The sequence below is a fragment of the Ammodytes marinus genome, assembly GCF_949987685.1.
Source record: "Ammodytes marinus genome assembly, chromosome: 8".
NCBI classification, from domain to species: domain Eukaryota; kingdom Metazoa; phylum Chordata; class Actinopteri; order Uranoscopiformes; family Ammodytidae; genus Ammodytes; species Ammodytes marinus.
In genome coordinates this window covers 12,371,472-12,395,865 of record NC_137212.1, presented here as the reverse complement: position 1 = coordinate 12,395,865, position 24,394 = coordinate 12,371,472, and the positions used below count along the sequence as shown (strand labels likewise).

Genomic DNA, 24,394 nt, shown 5'->3' with positions numbered 1-24,394 from the left:
ACAAAGAAGTTGGAAATAATTGAAGCAACAGATTTGAGTTCAAAGATTAAGAACTTGTTTGTAATGATTTCAGTGCTTTTGCAGTGATGGAGAATGAACTAAGCCTAAATGTTGCAACCAAACATAGGCCAACTTTACAGTTTTGAGGGTAGGTTGGTTTGGTTATTCATGTAAAGAACCGCCTTTTTTTCATTTGTGTGTGAAGAATTTGTTGATGTTGTTTTTTAAGTGTTATTTATTTCAACAATACCACCAACAGATTTCAAATTATTTAATGTCATGTGCAGAAATACAAAAAAGTGCAATATTTGGTGCAGTCGATTAGTGTAAATGTATCTTATACCAGAAACTAGTAGTATAGAAAACGTGCAAATTGTGAAAAAACTGTTTGCTTTAGTGAATAAAGAAGAACAATGTCTCTGTGTGAACTGATTATTTTGTAGAGATCTGTTGATCTGTTAAACAATTGTGTGAGTGTAAGGGAATCAAAATAAATTGGTATGCTGGGCTAAGTCAGAAATGTGCTACTATTTTAAAATAATAAGCCCTTGCTCCCCCAACTGTCCCTGCAAGTCCCTGGTTGATAAGATAGTTAGTCTCTCTACAAATACATGTTTGTGTTTATTGAAAAATGTTAAGCGCTCTGAGTGAGAGAAGAGCGCTATATAAATATATATATAAATGTATCATTATATTATTATTATTATTGAGGGATGAGCACACTCACACTCATTGTTGATAGGAGTAATGGGTAAGGGGGGCCCATTGACTTTAAAAAAAGCTACAAAGCAATTATTTTCAAAAGCTACAGGGAGGCATCTTGTTTACTATCACCGAGTGGGGACATTTGTTTTCATCAGTTTTGACCGGTCCAAGATGGCGCCCGCATTTCTCGTGCTCAACGCGGCGTCTATCCTTTATTATGTCTATGAAAATAACTACTCATATACCAGTCAGTACCTATACAACACTCGCTACAACTGGTTTCATCTTTCTGTGCTATGAAACCTCACATTTCAGAACTCCCAGCACCCATTTTAACAGATTGGTAGACCAAACTGAATTGTCTTAATATACACAAAGGTCAAAATTCCAAAACAAAATATCTCATGATAATTTGCTACATAAGGAACCAATAGACGGTGAAATAAACAATGGTAGGGCTCAATATTAGCACAGCATGCCCAACGTAACACAAATAAACAGAATTAAAGTCAACAGTAGAGAGCAGAGTTGCTCAATACATTTCGAAGTTAATAATGGATTGGATTTATATAGCGCTTTTCAAGGCACTCAAAGACGCTTTAAAGAAGGATAAGGATGCAGCTTCTCCAAAGTGCATATTTGCTGGTCCCTTTCTTGGTCTTTTACTTTTATAAACTGAATATTGTCTCTTTGACAAAACCAGACATTTAAAGATACACAGACAATTTCCAAAATTGTTATGCTTAATAAAGAAAATAAAGTGACTTATTGAGAAAAAGCCCTACACTGCCACAAATGTTTACTTATACCTATAGTGGTAAAGTAATCATTGATTGGACCAAGCAATCATAATGAGCTGGAAGTCATTAACAAAGACACTAACTGTAAGGTTTTAAATTGAAACGTCATAATCATCTCAATTTTGAAATTCAAATAAATAACCCTGGCTCAAACTGTGAAACTGTGTGTTAAGAAGCCTGTAGCTGCTGACTGTAATGCTATAACGTGTGTAACAATTACTTTTGAAACTAGTATGGAGAAATTACTTTCTTTTTTTTTTATATATTCTCAAAATAATTTGTACTTAAGGAAAAAAAATAATATGTAAGAGCTATAGAATAAGAACCAATGGGAAGATCGTTATTGGATTGGTCAGTCAAAATAAGCGATTCAATTCAATCCAATCCTGAAAGCTCCACTGAGTCATCTTATCATAAGACGGCAGCTGAACTCTACTGATAACTAAAGTCTAAACTTAACACTACAACTGTGCTCCTAGCACATGTTTTCAAACCAATGTAAAAGGTCAAATTACAGGTGACAGGACTGTGTGGCTGTATGAAAAGGCTTAAACAAAACAGAGAAAAACAGCAACTGACCAAGACTTGGACTGTCCAAAGTGCAGGTAGTTGATGCTGTAGAGGTCCATGTCCTCGGTGTGCCAGGCAAACGTGGTCTTCCACATGCCAAAGTAGAGGTAGGGAGTGTTCACTCCCTCGATGACGATGCCACACTCCTGCTCCACCATATCCAGCAGCGTGTTGAGACGGCCGATGTTCCACTCCTGAATGTCCTGAACGGAGACAACAGGTGTTTTGCACGATTAGCATGTACAGTAAACACGTTGTCAGCACACTAAACTCAAAGTGCTCCTGAATATCCATCAATGGCCACAAGATGGTGCTCAAGTCCAACTGATCTGGCCATCGTGGTATCTCATTCACTGAGCAGGGTATTTAAGTGATAACATTTAAGGCTAAATATTTTTGTTGATGCTGGCAACAAGTTAAAAACATTTTTACAGCTGCTTTCATATACTTAAGACATGATATTAAACTCAATCTTAAAATATGCATCCCTAAGGTGTTCCCTAACCAATTAACACCTACAACATTTTTGGAAACACATGAGCCTCACCTCATCATAGATGGAGCCACTGACATCTGCACCATAAATGGGTGACACAAATGTCAGGTTCTTCCAGTATTTCCTCTCTAGGTCGTCAAAGTCTTTGTGCCGGGGTGTGCAGTACCTGAGAACAGCACATAACAAGTCAGATTATAAGCAGGGAGAAGGCCGTTTCTGAAGCTTGTAGCTACAACAAAAAAAATCCAACACCTTTAACTTCTTCATAGAAAATGGAAAATTGAGGAAAGTATCACTGTCTTTCTATAACATTAACTTTTTTTAAATTGTTGTTATTATTAGAAGTAGTATTTTAAGTCAGTAGTTGTTGTTTTTTACATGCCCATTCCTAGACATAATCCTCAATAAATATAGATATGGTTTTGTCTTAAATCGACTTACTTCATCCTTGTATGACCACTAGAGGGCAAAAAAGACAACACAAACCAACAGCAAAAAGGCATATAAGGTGCCTATGGGACATATTTCATCCCGCTCGTCTAACTTTGAATCAGAAGATTACTTTTTCAACATTACTCAATAACGATTATTACCTACATGTTCATATCTTGCTATTTTCATTTACAAAAAAATACAAATACAATTTAATTACTTATTGAAATCACTGCCACTTTGCAAAATATTTGTAAATGTTTATAAATGGTAAATGGTAAATGGACTTGACTTATATAGCGCCTTCTAGCCGATTTTCTCAGCCCCAAAGCGCTTTACATATCTTACCACATTCACCCATTCATACACACACTCACACACCGATGGCAGTAGCTGCCATGCAAGGCGCTCTCTGAACCATCGGGAGCAATGTGGGGTTCAGTGTCTTGCTCAGGGACACTTTGACATGTGGCGGGGAGACGGGGGATCGAACCTCCGACCCTGCACTCCAGAGGCGATTTATAATTCTTAAATGTGAATAAGGAATTATTGTATCACCAGCACTTGTGCGAAACAGGACCACATGTGAACGCATTAATCTTAAAAAACATTGCTTCGAGGACAAAAGTGATACGGAAGCCTCTCATTGTCAGTCTCAGTTCTTTTCTAGAAGACAAGGATGACAACGTTCACAAACATAAGAGAGGAACAACATTGATGAATAAGGCCTATAGACCAGGCCAGGGACCAACTTACTTCTTGCTGTTGGCCAGCTTGCGGTACTCCCCCACGGTCATCGATTTCTTCTGGATGTTGTACTGAGTGAACAGACCCGACTGTCCGGTCACCACCTGTGTGATAGGGGATGGTATCACCATGTCCTCTATGCTGTCATAGGACCTCCGAGGCTTCCAGCCCTCCGGGGGAATCACCTGGTTGAAGGACACAGATTGGATTGGCAAGGACTTCACATTACGATACGCATCATGCTACATGGGTCAAAATATGATATACTATTATTTTCATATTCAGTGAAATTCAAAATAAGAGTTTTAGAATGACCTGCAGATTTTGGTTTGTAATCAAGTAAATATAAATATATAATTTTTAGACACTACTACTTTGTGCTTTAGCAACTTGTACTAGGCATATCTATTTTTTTAACAAAGTGAGAGAGAGAGAATGCATATGCAGGTGTGTTGTCACCTTTGCCAGGCCAGCACGATGAGCTCCTTGACTCTCCATGTAGACAACGTATTTGGCGAAGTCTTTGAACTCCTCCATGGTGGGCCTGAAAGTCATGATCTTGCAGCTGGGGTTTTTGGCAGTGACTGGTGGCAGCAGAGGGGTCGGGGGCAGCTCAGAACCTGGAACAAGGCCCATGACCTTGTCTGGGTCTGTAGGCTGAGCCGGGGTGAGATCTGGAGCTGCATCCTGTTCTGAGGTGAGCGCTGGCTCGGGGGTTTGGGCCACTGCTGGCTCTTGGGTGGGAACCTGATCTGGGGCTTCACTGGAGCTCAGAGCAGGAGGGGAGGCAGGAGTAGGGTCAGGGGCTGAGGCAGGGCTAGGGTGAGGAGCTGGTACCGTGTCCATGGGCATGTCGGTCGCCATTGGATCTTTTAAAGGGCTGCAGGTAAACCTGGAGAGGAAGACAAGGGCATATTCCATCTATTTTCAGCTTTTTCTCAAAACATTTTTGCAATTTAAATTGCGAGCAGTTGCAAATTGGACGCGTCTTTAAAAAGGAGCGCACACGGCTTTCTTAGTAGGGTTGTGCCGATTGCCGATGGAATCGTCATTCTGCAATTGAAGGCATGATCTGCAATAGTTTTCTATTAGCCAGTGCAACAGAGTTGTGTTTTCTTTTAACCGGTGCTATTGGAGTGACTGAGTGTGCAGTGGAGAAAGACAGAGACAGGCAGTGAGAGAGCTTTATTTCATAGTTTTGCTATTTAAAACCTAGAGTGATCACCACTGACATTAGGCTGACAATCTGATCCCTGTCTAGCTGTCAGCTCTGAGGCTCAAGCCGATCAGCTGTATGTCACTGACAAGCGAAAGTGAAACCTAACTAACCTGTCCTCTTAAGCGGGCTGATCTTAAGGTGCAGCAGCCAGCAAACTCCAGCCCAATGGCTTCAGGGCAAACTGAAAGAAACTGCCTCTGAAGCAGACCAGGAATAATTAGTTCTTTACTCTGCATCTGTAATTTCAAAAACCCAACTCAGACAACCCAACTTTTTTTTAAACTCTTCATTGTTCACTGTTGTTCAACATTTATTTGAATTTGACATTCCTGTCTGGCTTCACTTAACGAATTGACTTAATAAATTCAAATATGTGCCCAGTTGGTTGAATGTGAAATTTAAAAACACAGCTCAGCTTCAGTCAGAAAAAATTTGCTTCAGTCTGTTTTCTTGAATCTGCATACAATTTAATCTGTGTGTGTGTCTGTGTGTGTGTGTGTGTGTGTGTGTGTGTGTGTGTGTGTGTGTGTGTGTGTGTGTGTGTGTGTGTGTGTGTGTGTGTGTGTGTGTGTGTGTGTGTGTGTGTGTGTGTGTGTGTGTGTGTGTGTGTGTGTGTGTGTGTGTGTGTCTCGCATATCTCTCTGAGTTTTAGTCTTTAGTCAGATCGGCATGAGCTTCCGGATATTGCTTGTGCACAGCACGAAGGTGTGCATCCTTCATTGTGAAGTTTTTAGAAGTACGAAGGTGTGCATCCTTCATTGTTCATTCATAGAAGTACGTGCGCACACTGAAGGCCACAGTGAGCACAGTGAGAATGGAGCATGAAGTAATCTCCGAATAAACCCCGCCTCCCTCTGACGAGCGGGACACACACAGCAGACCGACACAGCCTATTGTTACTTCCTCAACAACTCCTCTCCTTTTCTACCTATCCGCTTTAGTGGTAAAGACTGCACTTGGTAAAGACCCCCCCCCCCCCCCCACCCCACCCCACACACACACACACACACACACAGCTGACTGCTACCGACACGTTAACGTTGACAAAGCTAAACCGAAAGCCCGTCCGCACCCACACACACAACGTCCCGGAACTATTAAAAGTAATATTAAATGATAAAAAATTAATAATAAACCTAACTGGGATAACACAAAAAAAACATACAATGTATGATATACATTTATACAGTATAAGGGATGTCCATGGTAAACCAGTCAACCGATAAGATTTTTAACCGGTAAATACTTACGGTTAAAAAAATTAAATCATCTTAATTTCTCTCAGGTGACAGGGGATCGTTAATTTTTATTGATATCATTTTCAAGACTCCTTAACGATCCAAGTCTTTATTGATATCACTATTGATACTTTTCTACTATTTTGTTGAAATAGAACTTGTATTATTGCTTTAATTGCAGATATGATCATAGCTCAAGATAGGACATTAAACAGGGTCATAATTCCATCTTTACTATCTATTTTATATTGCTGGGAAAACAAGTGTTTGCCAAAATCTCACATTTCTTTTTTTTGTGTTGCATTTGAACACATCACTCATATTACTGAGCCGGCCTGAACACATCACTTGACATGTTTGCTACTTTTTTTAAGCTAACTAGCTCTATATCCTTCCGATTTTAACATGGATTTAAAAACTGGATTATTATTTTTAACTGACGGTGGGACTTTCTACACCGCTCGGTTGTGTGATTACTGCCGCTGCTTTGAATGACTGTTGATGCGCCGATGCCGACTCTCCGAGCCCGTCTGCACACCGTCTGCAGCAGCAGCAGCTGACAGAGTGTTTTTGGACTAGACGGATACTGAGTTGAAGAAGTTTGTTTTAACCCAAAGACAGCAAAGGTACAACACTTTTATATAGGCCTACAGTCCAGTGTTAGATATGACCAAAATACAAGCTGTGGCCGCTCACACTATAGCTTTCCTGCACCGCTTCACGTGCGGAAGGCTCGCTGTGGGCGTGCATGAACCTGTTGGCCGCTGAATGTAAACAGTGCCGCGCCTACAAGTGATTTATTAATCGCGCGACTCAACGAATCGATGACCAAATTCGTTGCCAACGCTTTTAGTAATCGATTTTAAATCGATTTTATCGATTCGTTGTTGCAGCCCTAAATCTCGGTTTACATTGTTCAGGGCAGATGGCAGACAGCGTGTGTGGCGTCGTGTGGGTGAGCGCTTTGCTGATGTCAATGTTGTGGATCGAGTGGCCCATGGTGGTGGTGGGGTTATGGTATGGGCAGGCATCTGTTATGGACGAAGAACACGGGTGCATTTTATTGATGGCATTTTGAATGCACAGAGATACCGTGATGAGATCCTGAGGCCCATTGTTGTGCCATACATCCATGAACATCACCTCATGTTTCAGCAAGATAATGCACGGCCCCATGTTGCAAGGATCTGTACACAATTCTTGGAAGCTGAAAATGTCCCAGTTCTTGCATGCCCAGGTAAAAAAGTAATATACTTTAAAGTACTAAAAATGTACTTAATTTTTTGAAAGTACATTTCTAGCACATTTTCACTTTATGTGTTAAAATAAAGTAAACCAAAAATATATTATAAATGTATTAATTACAAATATATTATTTCCTCAGTAGTACTTTAGTTTACTTAGATAAAGTACACTATTTATTAATTCATATTAAGTATATTCATATAAAATATACTAACACTGAAATATATATAAGTGTTTGATTAGTATATTTATTTAAAATGTACTTCGAATGTGTTAAATATAAGTTTAATGTCAGTGTATTTGCATCTACTTTTATCAAGTGCACTTTTAGCACCCTTTCAATAAGTTCACTTTAATAACACTTTTTTTCATATCATTGTTAGCACAGCAGTGTTAAAGTGCACTTAAAATAAGTATATTAATAATTGAATACTACTTCAGTGGTAAATTAGTGTATTCTTCATAAGTACACTATAAACCAGAACAAATTCATCAGTATGTAGCCATCCCAGGCGAAAAAAAAGTATACTTTAACATACTAAATTTAAGCACACTTAATAAGCACAACATTATTATACTCAAAGTGTGTTATTTTCGAGTACTAAAAACGTACTTAGTATACTAATGATATATCATTATTGCTACTTAAGATATACTAAAATACATCTTAGTGTACTTGAATGTACTATTTTGAGACACCATTAAGATTAACTTAAATATACTTAAGTACACTTTTCTCTACTAATACTGTACTTATTTATAATGTTCTTAAGTTCGATTTAAAGTATACTTAAATCCACTTTTCAGATTACTATTAATACATTTAGAATATACTTGAAATGTATTTCTAATTTAATCTGAACAGCAACAACAGAGCACCTTTCAATTGACCATGTGCTTTTATTTAATGCAGCAGTCACCAGTATTTCTAATAAAAAAACAGTACAACCTTGTGTATTTCTTATCATCACATGGAAAGTATTCTAAAGCTTGGATTGTTTCACTTACATTTGACAGCAATCAGAAAACATATTAGACTTATGAACATATTAAGATGTGTAGATAACAGGAAATTTGCTTTGCTGCTTTACAGAAAAATTAATCTTTGATTAATGCACAAGTGCTTCAGTCTTCTTATCAGAAGTGGGATTTTTGAAGCATATTTTTCTTATATATTTTAAGTAAATTTTTATTAAAGCATATTAATTCATTTAAACTTCATTATACTATACTGTAGGTATAATCCGAGCAGGTGTAGTTTCACAAAGTGCACTCCTATTTTATGAATTTAAATATATATATATATATATATATATATATATATATATATATATATATATATATATATATATTATACATCTCAGACTATACTAATGTAACTTTTAATAAAAAAATTCTGATTTTTTTGTACTTATAAAATGTATATTAGCAATGTAAATTATAGTGTAGGCCTACTTATTACAACAACAACAAAAAAATCTCAATAGTTCATTACAACACTATACCAAATAGGCAAATTTTTTTAAACGTACCCCCTTTAATCTAACGTGTAAACATTGTTTTAAATGGCTTCAGCTTTACATGTAGGTTCTGTTCTGAATGAATAGCAGCGGTGCACTTCCACAGGTGACATGGTGACTCTTCACCTCACCGAACCAAAAAAAAACAGCCAGTCATCGCAGTGCATTTAATTCGACCAATCACAGTCCACGTTTCCGAATCAAATGTGCATACTGGCCAATCGGGGGCCAGTCACCGAGTCACGTGACACACAAGGTTTGCTTTGCTTTATGCTTCGGACATCGGCAGGTGGACTGCTCAGAAATAATAAAAGGGGAACAAAGAAGAACGGAATATCAGTCAGCTCTGTTCAGCAACCGTGATGAACTTCACCGTGAAGAGGGCCAGTCATGGCCGAATCCGACATGGAAAAACAAAAATACTGCCAGCCAAACTACTTCTTCTTGAAGGTAAGTTTTTCAGCAGACAACACAGTTGGTTAATCTACTATTATATGGGCATCCCCTGAGTTTATAAAATATTTTGCAAGCTGGATAATGTTGGTGTGGAATTCTAACCGTTAGCAACAACGTTATAGCATACTAAATGTCTAAGCTCAGCTAGCAAGGCAGGCACACATGTCCACATTGTGAAATAACCCAGTAACAACATTTTAGAATACATTCATCACTGAAATAACTAATTCTCAATTCATCCACAACTTTCCATTATATTCTAGTAAGAAAAAAAATAGGTTTTTAAATAGTGAGTGCATATTTAATCATGCACATTACAGCTAACCATAGGTTTTTACAGGTGTAGCTATATAGCATGGATGAACAAGAGGATCAAAATGGAAACCGAAAAGATGACAATTAAAGCCTTTTTTGCTAACTATATTTAATTTTTGTCCCTTTCAAAGACACCGAGATGAAGAAGTTTCCAAACAACACTGTCGGAAGTGCAAGCCCTCATTTGCAGAAGAATTTGCTGACCAGGCCTACTCAAAGGAAACCACTCCACTGGAAAGATGAAGATAGGAGAATGTAATGTTTAATTTCAGTTTGTGTTTTAGTTTGCGAAAAAAGCATTTTATTATTGTGCAGGACATTTCAATGCGGAGCATGCCTCTAAGATAATCATTCTTGTTGTGCTTTATATAATGGGATATTAATTTCTGTACATTTTGCTTCTTTAAATATGCTCTGCCATACCAGAATATTTGCATTTAATTTTGGTCAAGATATAATACTGTACTTGCTGTACTCTTGCCTCCACCCCTCCCTTACCCCCCACACTGCAACTCTCTCCTCCTCGGACTACCTCACAAATCCCTCCATAAACTTCAACTGGTTCAGAATTCAGTTGCCATTATCATAACTCGAACCCCATCCATCCACCACATCACTGGCTCCCGGTCCAGATCCCTATCCAATTCAAAATCCTACTGAATACATACAAGGCCATCCCCATATTTGTCTGATCTCCTCCAGATTCCCACTGGCTCCCATTCTCTCAGATCATCTTCCTCCAAACACCAGTTTGTCTGTCCACTCCGCCCGTCTCACCTCCACGGGGACTACCACCCCAATTCAGAAACATTGGTTCATTCCCCCATTTCAAGTTTAATTTCTATTTCCTTTTCATTATTGTTTTTTAGTTAACTTGTTAAAGAGTATGACTAAAAAGAATTCTCTGGGGTCAGATGTTTACTTAAAAGTAATTTGAAATTCAAATTAATTATAGAAAAAATATACTTTCTGTGTACTGTTGAAGTGTACTTTAATGAAATACATCTAGTATACTTTCTGCACACATAATTAGTGTACTCACAGTATATTATTTTCAATGTGCTAACAATACCCAGGCGAAAAAAAAGTATACTTTAACATAATAAATTTAAGCACACTTAGTGTACTTCATAAGCACAAAATTATTGTACTAAAAATTGTGTTATTTTCGAGTACTAAAAACGTACTTAGTATACTAATGATATATCATTATTGCTACTTAAGATATACTAAAATACATCTTAGTGTACTTGACTGTACTATTTTGGGAGACACTTAAGATTAACTTAAATCTACTTAAGTACAACTTTTTATTATTTTAATTATTTTTGTAAATATATTTAAAATACAATGACAATACATTAAGATTAAATTAGAAATACATTTCCAGTATATTCTAAATGTATTAATAGTAATCTGAAAAGTCGATTTAAGTATACTTTAAATCGAACTAAAGAACATTATAAATAAGTACAGTATTAGTAGAGAAAAGTGTACTTAAGTATATTTAAGTTAATCTTAAGTGTCTCCCAAAATAGTACAGTCAAGTACACTAAGATGTATTTTAGTATATCTTAAGTAGCAATAATGATATATCATTAGTATACTAAGTACGTTTTTAGTATTTGAAAATAACACAATTTTTAGTACAATAATTTTGTGCTTATGAAGTACACTAAGTGTGCTTAAATTTAGTATGTTAAAGTATACTTTTTTTTCGCCTGGGTGGCCAGCATACTCACCGGACATGTCACCCATTGAGCATGTTTGGGATGTGCTTGACCGGCGTATACGACAGCGTGCACCACTTCCCACTAATATCCAGCAACTTCGCACAGCCATTGAAGAGGAGTGGACCAACATTCCACGAGCCACAATTGACAATCTGATAAACTCTATGCGAAGAAGATGTGTTGCACTGCATGAGGCAAATGGTGGTCACACCAGATACGGACTGGTTCTGAGTCCCCAGACCTCCAATAAAGCAAAAAAATGCACATTTCAGAGTGGCCTTTTATTGTGGACAGTCTAAGGCACACCTGTGCACTAATCATGATGTCAGATCAGCATCTTGATGTGGCACACCTGTGAGGTGGGATGGATTATCTCAGCAAAGCAGAAGTGCTCACTATCACACATTTAGACAGATTTGTGAACAATGTTTGAGAGAAATGGTAATATTGTGTATCTGGAATGAATTTTAGATCTTTAAGTCCATCTCATGAAAAATGGGAGCAAAAACAAAAGTGCTGCGTTTATATTTTTGTTGAGTGTACTATCTATGCTACTGACACGTTAACGTTAAAAAAGCTAAACCGAAAGCCCGAGCATGCCCGCGCGCACACAGGTCCCACACACACACACATAGCTGACTGCTACTGACAAGTGAACGTTAAAAAAAGCTAAACCGAAAGCCCGAGTGCGCCTGCACGCGCACACAAGTCCCCCCCCCACACACAAAGTCCCCCCCACACACACACACACACACACAGCTGACTGCTACTGACACATTAACGTTAAAAAAGATTAACCGAAAGCGCAAGCGAGCGCGCGCACAGACACACACAGCTGACTGCTACGTTAACGTTAAAAAAGCTAAACCGAATGCCCGAGCGTGCCCGCGCGCGCACACACAAGTCCCGCACACACAAGTCCCACACACACACACACACACAGCTGACTGCTACTGACACGTTAACGTTAAAAAAGCTAAACCGAAAGCCCGAGTGTGCCTGCATGCGCACACAAGTCCCCCCCACATACACAGAGCTGACTGCTAGTGACACATTAACGTTAAAAAAGATAAACCGAAAGCGCGAGCGAGCAGGCGCGCACACACACACAAGTCCCCCACACACACAGCTGACTGCTACTGACACGTTAACGTTAAAAAAGCTAAACCGAAAGCCCGAACGCGCCCGCACACAAGTCACAGTAAAAGACATCACAGTAATATTTACAAAGTAAGTTTTTTTTAACCCTATATTTCTCTTTCTGTGATGTCACGAGAAAGAGAAATATAGGGTTAAAAAAAACACTCTTTCTGCCTTTTCTCAGGCTAGGATGAACCGATTTAAATTTTTTTCGCACATTTATACTACATAGGATCTCAGAATTCAATACACCTTCATATTCAAACCGGTGAAGTAGGCCTTTAATAATCCCTATATACTACCTGGAACCGATTTTGACAGTATCTGCATATTTTGTTGAAGATTTACGCGCTCGGAGGTGAAGTAATGGATGCGCTATGACACTTAGTGATGTAATATCCTCCTAAATGAGCAATACTACTACTACTACTACTACTACAATATTACTAACTTTTATATCCAAATATAAAATTATTTGATGACATTATATTGCAGTACTAGCTTCTTGCAAAAAAAATGTTTAAAAAAAAAATATAAAAAAAAACGAAGCTCCGAATACTAATTTAAGCTCCGAATACTAATTTTCCGAACGAGTATTCGAATATTCGAATAATTCGGGCCAGCCCTATTGTAAATTTGAGTGCATTGTGCAGTATGGATGGCAGTTTGCAGGGTACCATAATATCAGATTGTATAGGTAACACCTGTACAGCTCGATTCTTCTTTGGGCTTCAACACTTAATTAATTAACACATTTTGTATTTCATTTCACTTAACAAAACACATGGAATTAGTTTGTGGTTATCTTTACACAATACACTAAGGAATGTTGCCCTACTCTATAGCCAACTTCTACAAAGTAAGTTACTGATAATAACCTTCAACAGTGTGAAATTAGCCATCAATGATAGTAGCCAAATTTACTGTCTAATATCTTTCTTTGTTTACCTGCTTCCTACGAGCACTGCACTAGTAAAATAAACACCAGTTCAAAAGATGCAGCCAATTTTGTAAGATGTGTGCAAAGAGTGTGCATGTAGAGTAGGGTTGTAACGATATGTGTATCCAACTGAGAATCGCGAAACAGAGCCACGATCCCGCATCGTGGTGTGAGAAGGCACAATCGCGTTTTTTTTTTTTCGTTTTTTTTCTTTCTTTTTTAGGCTTAAGTTGTCGATTAAAGGTTTGGTGAAGGAAGCCATTGCTCTTAGGTGTTTATTTATTTTCTAAGTTGATTTTTGGTTTACAGCACAATTTTTCAACAGTATTATTTTGTTACAGAGAAGAGAGAAATGTTATATCTTTGGTTATTTATTTATTCATGTTGCTAATATTGTTCTGTGTGTTCAAATCTGTTCAGGTTATTTGTTATTAAATGATAGATTTAGTAAAATTGTATTATAAATGTTATTTAAATAAAATGCTTTTCAAATTTCAAAAATCGTATGTATCGAATCGTGGGTCAAATTGTGATACAAATCGAATCGTGAGTTTTTGTATCATTACAGCCCTAATGTAGAGCTAAGTTAACAGATACCTCTGTTGTTCAAATGTATTATTCAAAGTACTTTGAAATCTAAAATTGTAAAAAAGTGTGTGTCTGATTTGAGGCGAACTTTCCTTGCTCCTTACACCAATTTTATTATTTCATATTTATCTTTATGTATATTGAAAAGGGAAAGTATAGCAGCTATAAGAACCCTGTGGGAGCAAGACCTAGGTTCTGCCTTCACAGATCACATGTGGGATTCAGTCCTGGATCGGATACACTCTACCTCCATGTGCGCCCGACATGCTCTTGTGCAATTTAAAGTAGTACATCGTATCCACATATCTAAAACTAAATTAGCCCGTATGTTCCCCGATGTAGACCCGACCTGTGATAGCTGTAAGAGCGCACCGGCATCACTCTTTCACATGTACTGGTTGTGTCCCACCTTGACTGAGTTCTGGACATCAGTTTTTCAAACAATTTCTGAAGTACTTCAGCATCAAATTAAGCCGAACCCTTTCACTGCAATTTTTGGCATTGCACCAAATTCGGGCTTACCTAAAGTGAAGCTGAGAGTACTGGCCTTCACCTCACTACTTGCTCGCAGGGCTATCCTACTCAAGTGGAAAGATCCTGCTCCTCCTTCCCACTCACATTGGATTCGAGATATTATGGCATGTATGAATTTAGAGAAAATACGTTACACTACCCAGGGATCCGAGAATAAATTTGACCGAATTTGGCACCCCTTCCTAAATTATTTTAAAAAAACAATAACTATAGAAGAGTAGCTCCCCCCCCCCCCTTTTTATTTGATTTAATTTGATATCTTTGTGTTTTTTTTGTTTTTTTGTTTTTTTCATATTGGATTGTTTATTTTTGTTTCTTGTAGTGTATATTTCGTGTTGTTGGGTGTGAGGGTGGGATGTGGGTGGGGTATGTTCGGGAAAAAAAAGGGGAAAAAATTTGTACTAATTGTGCTACAATTTCTGTGTTACGAACATTTAATAAAAAAACCTTTGAAAGAAAAGGGAAAGTATTCTTAAAGGTGAAGTAAGCGGTTTATTTACGTTAAAGCTATTCTTACCTTTGTAGAGTTTTTACACTTATTTTAAATGACTTTAAAATGGTATAAATAAGGTTTTTACACTCTAAAATGCATGGTAGACCCACCAGGAATAAAAAGAAACAATTATTTCAGTCTCATAATATTAGGTGAAAACTACAACCAATCAAATCGTTCGGACCGAACGATTTAATTGGCCGACAGACCTGTCTGTTTGCCGTCTGCTTGTGTACCGCGCATTCGTGCACGCGCGTCCTCAACGAAAGGGTTTGTTTTGATTCCACGGCAGACAGTAGCCTAGCGAGTAGCGACCATTGTAGAAAAGGTTACAGTGTTGTTATTTCTTACAGTGTGTTAAGCTGTGTTTTGTTTAGTGTTGGGCCGTGACGTCAGTCGGCCAGAGAGCCAGTTCAGTAAGTTTCCTTTCGCTTCTCCCTTGGTGAGATGTGTGTGAGCAAGTTGCCACAGTAAGCCATCATTCGTGTTTATCTGAGTGTAAATGTGAATCACCCGTGTGTGAGTATGTACATGTAGTCCCGATCGCTGTTATAAGTTATAGTTTGTGCATGTTATTAGCGGCTGCGATTCGCGAGTCGCAACAGCTGTTCAAACGTCTCCTCACGAGCGGAGTTTAAGCCTTTGTTCTTTTTCCGCGATCTATATGCGGCTGTGCCTGTGAAAGAAGGAAAATAAAGAGCGGATAAAACCCTACTCCTCCTCTCCTAGTGTCATTATAAGCATAAGTGGTGTTCTGGCCGACATATCTGAAGTGAAACCAGTGATACAAGCAGATCAGCGCGGTACCGGTAGCCTACTACAGCCACCAGTTTCTTCAGCCACAATATAACTCACTTTGTGCACGGAGACAGTATTAAGCAAGTAAGTCTGCTTGTGTAGCCTAAATTAAGTTTCTTCAAAAACAAAACAAAAAAAACGGGGATAGGAATGAGGGGGTGGGGCTGCATTGGAGGAAGGCGGGATATTATGATTGTGCTGAAATGCTCAAACTCACATCCATCCGAACTGCTTTAATATAAGTGTTAAATCGCTCTTTATTCATACAGTGATCATTTACATAATGAGCGCGTTTCATAAAGCCGGTCTCTAAGTCAGCTGCTTTGCATGTAATCAGCGTATAAATTTATTGGAGTATCCCGAAATTTGTATCCAATCAGAAGAGAGAACGCTACAAACCGACACTCGTCTCTCATATATACACTCCATGGTCTCACTGCCGGTGCACGCCAGAGCAACAGATGGGTGAATGTGTATGCGCCTACAATGGCGGAGCAGGTAAAAATGAGGGATGCACCGAAATTAAAATTCTTGGCCGAAACTGAAACCGAATAAAATTAAACAGTTGGCCGAAAGACCGAAACGAATACCGAAAGAGGCTTTTGCAGTTGTTTATTATTTAGTCAATTATTTCAACATTGCATACATGAACTCCCAAATGTTCTCCTCAAACATAGCCTACAACTAAAAAGCAACCCTAAATAAATAAATAAACAGTAAAACCTTCAAATCTAAGAGTAAAATTAACATTTTACTAGGAATTAATTTGTGAAACACTCAATGATTTTTACCTTGACTTATATGAGGATGAATCTACAAAAAGATCGACTTATTGCCTTTTTTTATTTAAAATGTTTGCAGTGCAGTGCAGATTGAGTTGCTCTAAAACAAACTGCACCACAGCTCCCACCATAATGTTCAGACTTCAGAATTTGCATCAAAGCCCTGATCATAACAATCAATGAGAGGCTTTAAACTATGTCTATGCTTAGGAGGTGATTGTAACTTTTTCGTCTGTAGACTGAAACTAATGGGGGGAGGCGGCTCGCTGGACATATATTTAGTCGCGCTGTCAGTTTGCCGACATGGTTGTGTGTATTCAGGCTCGAGAAATGCAATCAGATCATAGGAGCCTTTTCCCGAGGTGTCACTCAGTGCGTTTACATGCAGACTCATAATCGGGTAACTAAACGAATAAGACTTCAACAGGACTTTTAAACTGCATGTAAACACCTTTATCCGATCTACTTCGGACACAAATCGGCACAATAACGGACAAGAGAAGTCGGATAAGAACACCTAGATAATTCGTTCATTGTCGGCTTTCTCTCTGCATGTATACAGGGATCGGACATCGCATATCGGACTTCTCGTTCTGTGCTTGTTGTGTGCCTGCGCGTGATAGGCTACACCATGGGTTATTGACGGAAGGGAACCGGACGTGGCTCTAAAACCACTTGTTGAAAGCATGGTTGAAAGGGCTACAGCGCCACCTAGCATAGTGGAGACAGCCATGCATCGGACATTTATCCGATTTCTGAAAGGCCATGTATACTCAGACAAGTGACACGGTCTGTTCGAGTGTCTTGTTCGATATATGTCTTAATCCAATCTAGTTGTGCCATGGAAACGCACTGACTGTGAATGACACCGTTACCAACCGTCACACTGTCACAGAGTTTCACCGGGTGAATCGCTGCTTCGCTCGCGCAAGGCTTTTTTGTTTCTAAGGTAATTAAACATCAGTCTTGGACAAGCGTTTTAACCAGGGCTGTAAACTAACTTTTTGGCTCACCTGCCAAGGGGACCGGTAGATGAAAGAATCTACCGGCCAAGTACATTTTTTACCGGCCAAATAATAAATTGCCTCTTTTTGTTGCATACTTTTCATTGAGATAACAGTATTATATAGCAGTACATGCTTAGAAAAGAGGCCAAAGTAATATTTAGAAATACATTTTAATATTATATTAATTTTGTTTCATTCATTTCATTTCAAACATTGCACATTTAAAACTTTAACAGTGCAAAACTGTGACAAAGGAAACACTCATTTAGGGCTGCAACTAACGATTATTTTAATAATCGATTAATCGGTCGATTATTTTTTCGATTAATCGATGAATCGGATTAAAAAAAACAGTGCAGACTGCAGTGTCAAAACACCAGGTTATTGCTCCAATGTCCCGGAACAATTAAAAGTAATATTAAATGATAAAAAATGAATAATAAACCTAACTGGGATAACACAAAAAAAACATACAATGTATGATATACATACAGTATATAAGGGATGTCCATGGTAAACCAGTCGACCGATAATATTTTTAACCAGTAAATACTAACGGTTAAAACAATTAAATCATCTTAATTTCTCTCAGATGACAGGAGATCATTAATTTTTATGGATAGTGATACCATTTGAGACTCCTTAACGATTCAAGTCTTTATTGATATCACTATTGATACTTTTCTATTATTTTGTTGAAATAGAACTTGTATTATTGCTTTAATTGCTGATATGATCATAGCTCAAGATAGGACATTAAACAGGTCATAATTCCATCTTTACTATCTATTTTATATTGGTGGGAAAATCGCCAAAATCTAAAATTTCTTTTTTTTTGTGTTGCATTTGAACACATCAATCATATTACTGAGCCGGCCTGAACACATCACAGTTGACATGTTTGCTACTTTTTTTAAGATAACTAGCTATATCCTTCCGATTTTAACATGGATTTAAAAACTGGATTACTATTTTTAACTGACGGGACTTTCTACACCGTTCGGTTGTGTGATTACTGCCGCTGCTTTGAATGACTGTTGATGCGCCGATGCCGACTCTCCGAGCCCGTCTGCAGCAGCAGCAGCAGCTGACAGAGTTTTTTTGGACTAGACGGATACTGAGTTGAAGGAGTTTTTTTTAACCCAAATACAGCAAAGGTACAACACTTTTATATAGGCCTGCAGTCCAGTGTTAGATATGACCAAAAAAATACAAGCTGTGGCCGCTCACACTACAGCTTTCCCGCACCGCTTCACGTGCGGAAGGCTCGCTGTGGGTGTGCATGAACCTGTCGGCGGCTGGATGTAAACAGTGCCGCGCCTGCAAGTGATTTATTAATCGCGCGACTCAACGAATCGATGACCAAATTCGTTGCCAACGCTTTTACTAATCAATTTTATCGATTCGTTGTTGCAGCCCTACACTCATTACTTATTACTCATCAGAACTAAAAATGGGACCAATCCGATCCAGTATCTATTTAGAGCTCCATTGCTGCGCTCGAACTGCTTTTGCTGCGCCAAAACTTTTAAAGAGCGGCGTTCTTCACATTCTATGGCGGTGACGCGCACGCTACGTTTCTTCGGGGGAACTTATTTTCCACAGCGGTGACGTCGGGGGAGCTACTTCAGTGTGACACACAACAAATCACCAGTTTAGCTTGACGTTTGCTACCGTCATAATTTATCAGTTTACAGCTACTGCAATGTTTTGTTCTATCATGCATAATTTATCGCAAGAGCACGACCATCGAGACAAACTTTTACCCGCCCCAGTGGCATGTATCCCTCCAAAATTAAGTCGCCAGGGGAATATTTTGGTCGCATTTGGCGAGTGGCGACCGCTAGTTTACAGCCCTGGTTTTAACTTTATGCTGCATAAAGCATTGCACCGCGCCGTGTTTCATCCGGTTTGAAAAAATGCTCCCACACTGGACTCTGACATTGTCATGCACGGACCTTACAAACTGCTCCTGCTGCGCGCTCAAAAACAGACGTGGACTCGCATACACGGTTACGTCTCTCTTTACTAGCGCGCAGCTCTTTTATAAACATATTTCCTTAGTGTCATTTAGTTCGCCAATTTTCGGTAATTTTGTTCGGCTTTTTAACTGTTTCGGGCCGAAACCGAAAATTACTTATTTTGACATTTTCGGTGGCCGAATGTTCGGTGCATCCCTAGTAAAAATCCTTCCCAATGTCTGTTTTGATGGTTTTTAATCATGTTGTATCACACTTATGGATCTGTGATGATGCTAGATAACTTGCTGCTTGAAGACCGCAGTGCATTAATGTGGTGACGTAGGGACGAGCGAGGGGACTGCTAACTGCAGTAACTGACAGGAAGTTAGCTAAAAGAACCATTCCGCTTACAGCACTAACTCTCAAGTTTCAACCATATCATCGGGATCTACGTGTATGGCAAACCTAGATAGGTTTATCCAAGAATTATTATTGTTTTATTATTGCTTAAAAAGGTGCACTGAGCAAAGTTGTCAGTTGGGAGAAAAAAGTTTTTGTATTTTCAGCATAGTTGTGTGTTCCCATATTCAGACGAACAGGTGACATGATATTACAGTTTGTTTAACACAAACAGGTGACAGGAAGTCATCTGTTACAAGATGAACTCAGATGACTACGGCACTAGTGTCAACAACAGGTGTCAACCAAGAAAAAGTTGCTTAAAGTCTTCAATGACTGCAATCAATTGCACTAGACTATTTTAGTGTCATCACACATGACAATATAGATGGATACAATAATAATGACATAGATGAAAAATAATTATTTGAGTCTAAAGATTGGCATGTCAGATAATATGTAATATTTACATATGAATTGGATGGTGACAAATTCAGTTTTTGGATTAGTTAAAATAAGCAAACAGAAAAACAAACATCACTACATCCAGCTTCTCATGCACAACTTCACACACATCTGCCACCCAAGAAACTGCACTAGCAGTATATAACTGTCAATATTAGGTTCCCTGTTTGTACTGTGACTTCCTTCTACAAGGCAATGCCAAGTGAGACATCCATCCAACAAGTCATTTGCATTAAGCAAAACACTCTGTGTGCAGAAAAAACACACTGTGGGTTTAACAAAACAAAGTCAGACTTTAATCAGTTGAACAAAACAGAAAAAATTGGTTTTGCTGAATTCATTACATGTGTTAATGCAATTCAAACAAGGTGATTGAGAAATGCATGTCTTTCTAAATAGATTGTTGATCATTAGCCGAACCAACTAACAATGTAAATCTACTTTCACAATAATATTCACTCACTTAGCAATAAATGAAACAAGGTCCCTTTATTTGCCTGGGACTGAACTATGAGACGATGTAAGGCCACATGACCCCAGCTGTCTAATCACAACAAAAAGGGGCCTACACCGTCCCTTTAACTCCATCTGGGCCTTACACTCATTTTAATTCTGCAGCACTCTTTAAAAAGTACGAGATATTGATTCTCTCACAAACTGCATATTGTCCTCTGACGGCTAATGCATAGCTCTAAGTCTGGCTGTGTGCGAATAAAACGAGGCTGAACGATTTAAAAAAGGACCTTACTACAGGCAACTGCTGCTGCTGCTGCTGCTTGGGTGACGATAGCTCTGCACAACATTACCTGTTAGCATTGAATCTCTGATGACAGTGAACAAAAACACAGTAGCTGAAGCGCCTCAAAATGAGTAAAATGTTCAACTTACATTTACCTTCAATTTCATCTACCAACGGTGCACATATATGCAAAAAACACGGTTACATTCCAAATGAACTACACCGTGGAGGTTTCTGAGTCCTTAGCTAACGTTAGCTAGCTTCGAGCTAGCTACTTCCATATCTGGATTTAGAAGAAACAAAACACTGCGACGACAGACACCACAAACGTATAAGAGAAAACGGTATCGGCAATTGAATACAATGAATCATGTTTATAAATATAAATGGCGTACCTCCTGCAGCAAAGTAATGCCTTTTCCCCGTTTTGTTCAATTGATTTGGTTTCGTTTGGTGAAAATTCCCTTGATCGATTTTCCTCTAGCATTAGCCATCTACGGCTATTTGGAGTCACGCCCACCTCCCAGTACGCGTTGCGATTGGTTGAATAACCCCGACAGAATTATATCTCACGAAACCGACGATATGATTGGTTTTGTTCGGTTATGGACCCCAGATCAACCAATCGAAATACACGCCCATTACTACTACCGTACATGGCTGACGTGCACGTCAAGCACGTAAACACACTAGCCTCGTTTGAGTAGGAGCCGTCTGGCTCAGACCCTCGCATTCATAAATGCGCAGGTCTGACCCAGACGGCTCCCACTCAAACGAGGCTAGTGTCAGGTTCTTAAAAGGCTTTCCGCACCGTTGCATTGGATGGATAAATGACCTCTAGACTAGAGCAAGTTAATACATTTGACCAGCATTCTCATATCTCTAGAGTTGATAGTCAAAAACCCTCAACATTACTAATGCACCTGCAGTGTAGAATTATGGGTTTTATTTCCTAGCAGACTTTGTAGAAAATAATTATAATATCCAGAAGTACGTTTAATTTAGTGCATAATAGCTGAAAAAAATGTTTTCCCTTTGAAAGGATCTCATATATCTCCATATTTCTCCATACCTTGGACCAAGGCATTGGCGCCGCCATGTTGGAAGCGTCATGGTTGGAATGTCATCAGGTGCATTGTTTAGAATTTAGAATTGTTCTTGTCCTTGAAGGCCACTGTAGCTTCTGTTATTATTCAAAAGGGGTGGGGTTGCCATTCCAAACATGGACCTCCAATAGTAGTTGCACTTCCCCTCGTTCATTTACCCTCAGCCCCTGGTATGACGTAACAGCATACGTTGCACGGAGGGAACTTGGAGTGTGGAGGGAGACTGGGCCGGGGAGGAGCGGAGGATTTAATGGAACACTTGCCCTTGTACTCGCAATGGACCGTCAGTTACATAGGTAGTTCTGAATGCAAATAATACAGAATTATACGTACCTGTCGTGGAAGTTGTTTAATCAGTTAAACCTTGTGGGAATAAATGAACTGAAACTTCTCATAAACAATTTAATAAAAGTGGATACAACAACAGAGTTACAGAGTAAAGTTCCAACCGTCAGCCCCCGACGGGACTGACCCTATCTTTTGGTCAGACAGGGATTTTAAAGGCCCCCTTCAACAACGGGGGTGTCAACTAACAGATGGTCAAACAGGTCTCAGGGGTTTATTGTGGTCATTGTGGTTTATTGTGGTCAGCCACAATAAACCTTAAATTAGTTTAAGCAACTGTTGTCAGCACATTTCTTAGAGGAAATGCACATGTGTTAAACTGATGTGATATACATATAAAAAAAAACAGATCAATACGATGGTTACAAATAAATTTGCCCTCACAATAACATTCTGCTAAGGTAACCTATATTGCAGAAAGCCATTTCCATGGCATAACAAACATTGAATTTCGACACGGTAACTCAGATTATCAAGATATTGTTACTTACACATGTAAATTGTTTGCTCCGACATATTTTCTTATTTATGTTAGTTTCAACCAAAAACATTTGTTTTAAATAGTCCTATAATTGGCAGCCATCGGTGTTATAGCAGAAATGTGTAAACTGCTTGTTTGTTCCTATGGAAATAGGATAGGCTAATTGAGGCGTTTTGGAATATATTTATATATTTGTCCTGCAGGTGGCCGCAATGTCCCTAAAAGCATACAGTCTACCGGAAAATAAAAGGAGGAGAAGAAGAAGAAGACGAACTGCAATGCACTGTGGGGTGATATCCACCTCGGAGTGACCATGGATGTTCACTCGATCACTCAGCCCTCCGAGGGTCTATATCACGAAGTTCACTTCAGTTTCCAGACAATTGGAACGACACTTAAGATGGCGGTGGGGATTCCCCAGAGGGCAAGTGCCTAGGGAAAGTGAACGAGGGTATTGGAACGCAGGGTAGAACTTTCTAGAATTTTCTAGAAATTTCTTGATGTCATATTACACACTGCACCTTGATGATGTCATATTACCCACTGCACCTTTAAAGGGACACTGTGTAACATTTTAAGTAATTTATTAGCTAAAATCAATATCCTCATTCATAAATATGTCCTCATTAGTATAAAATCACCTCTGCCAATAATCTGAATTATCCTCCTGAGCGGAGAATTACAAATATTAATATTACATTTTGTACATTGAGCAGGCAAGTCTTATGGAGGAATCCATGTTTTTGGAATGTCATCAGGTGCATTGTTTGGAATTTAGAATTGTTCTTGTCCTTGAAGGCCACTGTAGCTTCTGTTATTATTCAAAAAGGGTGGGGTTACCCAGGGAGCGTTGCATTCTAGAACTTTCTTGATGATGTCATATTACACAGTGCCCCTTTAAAGGTGCAGTGTGTAATATGACATCATCAAGAAATTTCTAGAAAATTCTAGAAAGTTCTAGAATGCAACGCTCCCAGGGCAACCCCACCCCTTTTGAATAATAACAGAAGCTACAGTGACCTTCAAGGACAAGAACAATTCTAAATTCTAAACAATTCACCTGATGACATTCCAACTATGACACTTTCAACATGGCGGCCACTAGGCCTTGGTCCAAGGTATGGACAAATATGAGACCCT

The 24,394-nt window shown here is 38.8% G+C and overlaps 1 protein-coding gene across 1 annotated transcript in view; it reads right to left on the bottom strand.

The window, feature by feature from the left end:
- The window catches only part of kdm4b (lysine (K)-specific demethylase 4B), a 61,004-nt gene extending 39,199 nt beyond the window's left edge, over window positions 1–21,805 (bottom strand). The window contains exons 1-5 of the mRNA XM_080033322.1: window positions 21,718–21,805; window positions 4,210–4,642; window positions 3,760–3,935; window positions 2,623–2,737; window positions 2,085–2,278 (exon numbers count right to left, since the gene is read on the bottom strand). Of these exons, the coding sequence (XP_079889448.1) occupies window positions 2,085–2,278; window positions 2,623–2,737; window positions 3,760–3,935; window positions 4,210–4,614 (890 nt within the window). The 5' untranslated portion in view covers window positions 4,615–4,642; window positions 21,718–21,805. The remainder of the gene's footprint in view (window positions 1–2,084; window positions 2,279–2,622; window positions 2,738–3,759; window positions 3,936–4,209; window positions 4,643–21,717) is intronic.
- Window positions 21,806–24,394: the final 2,589 nt, after the last annotated feature.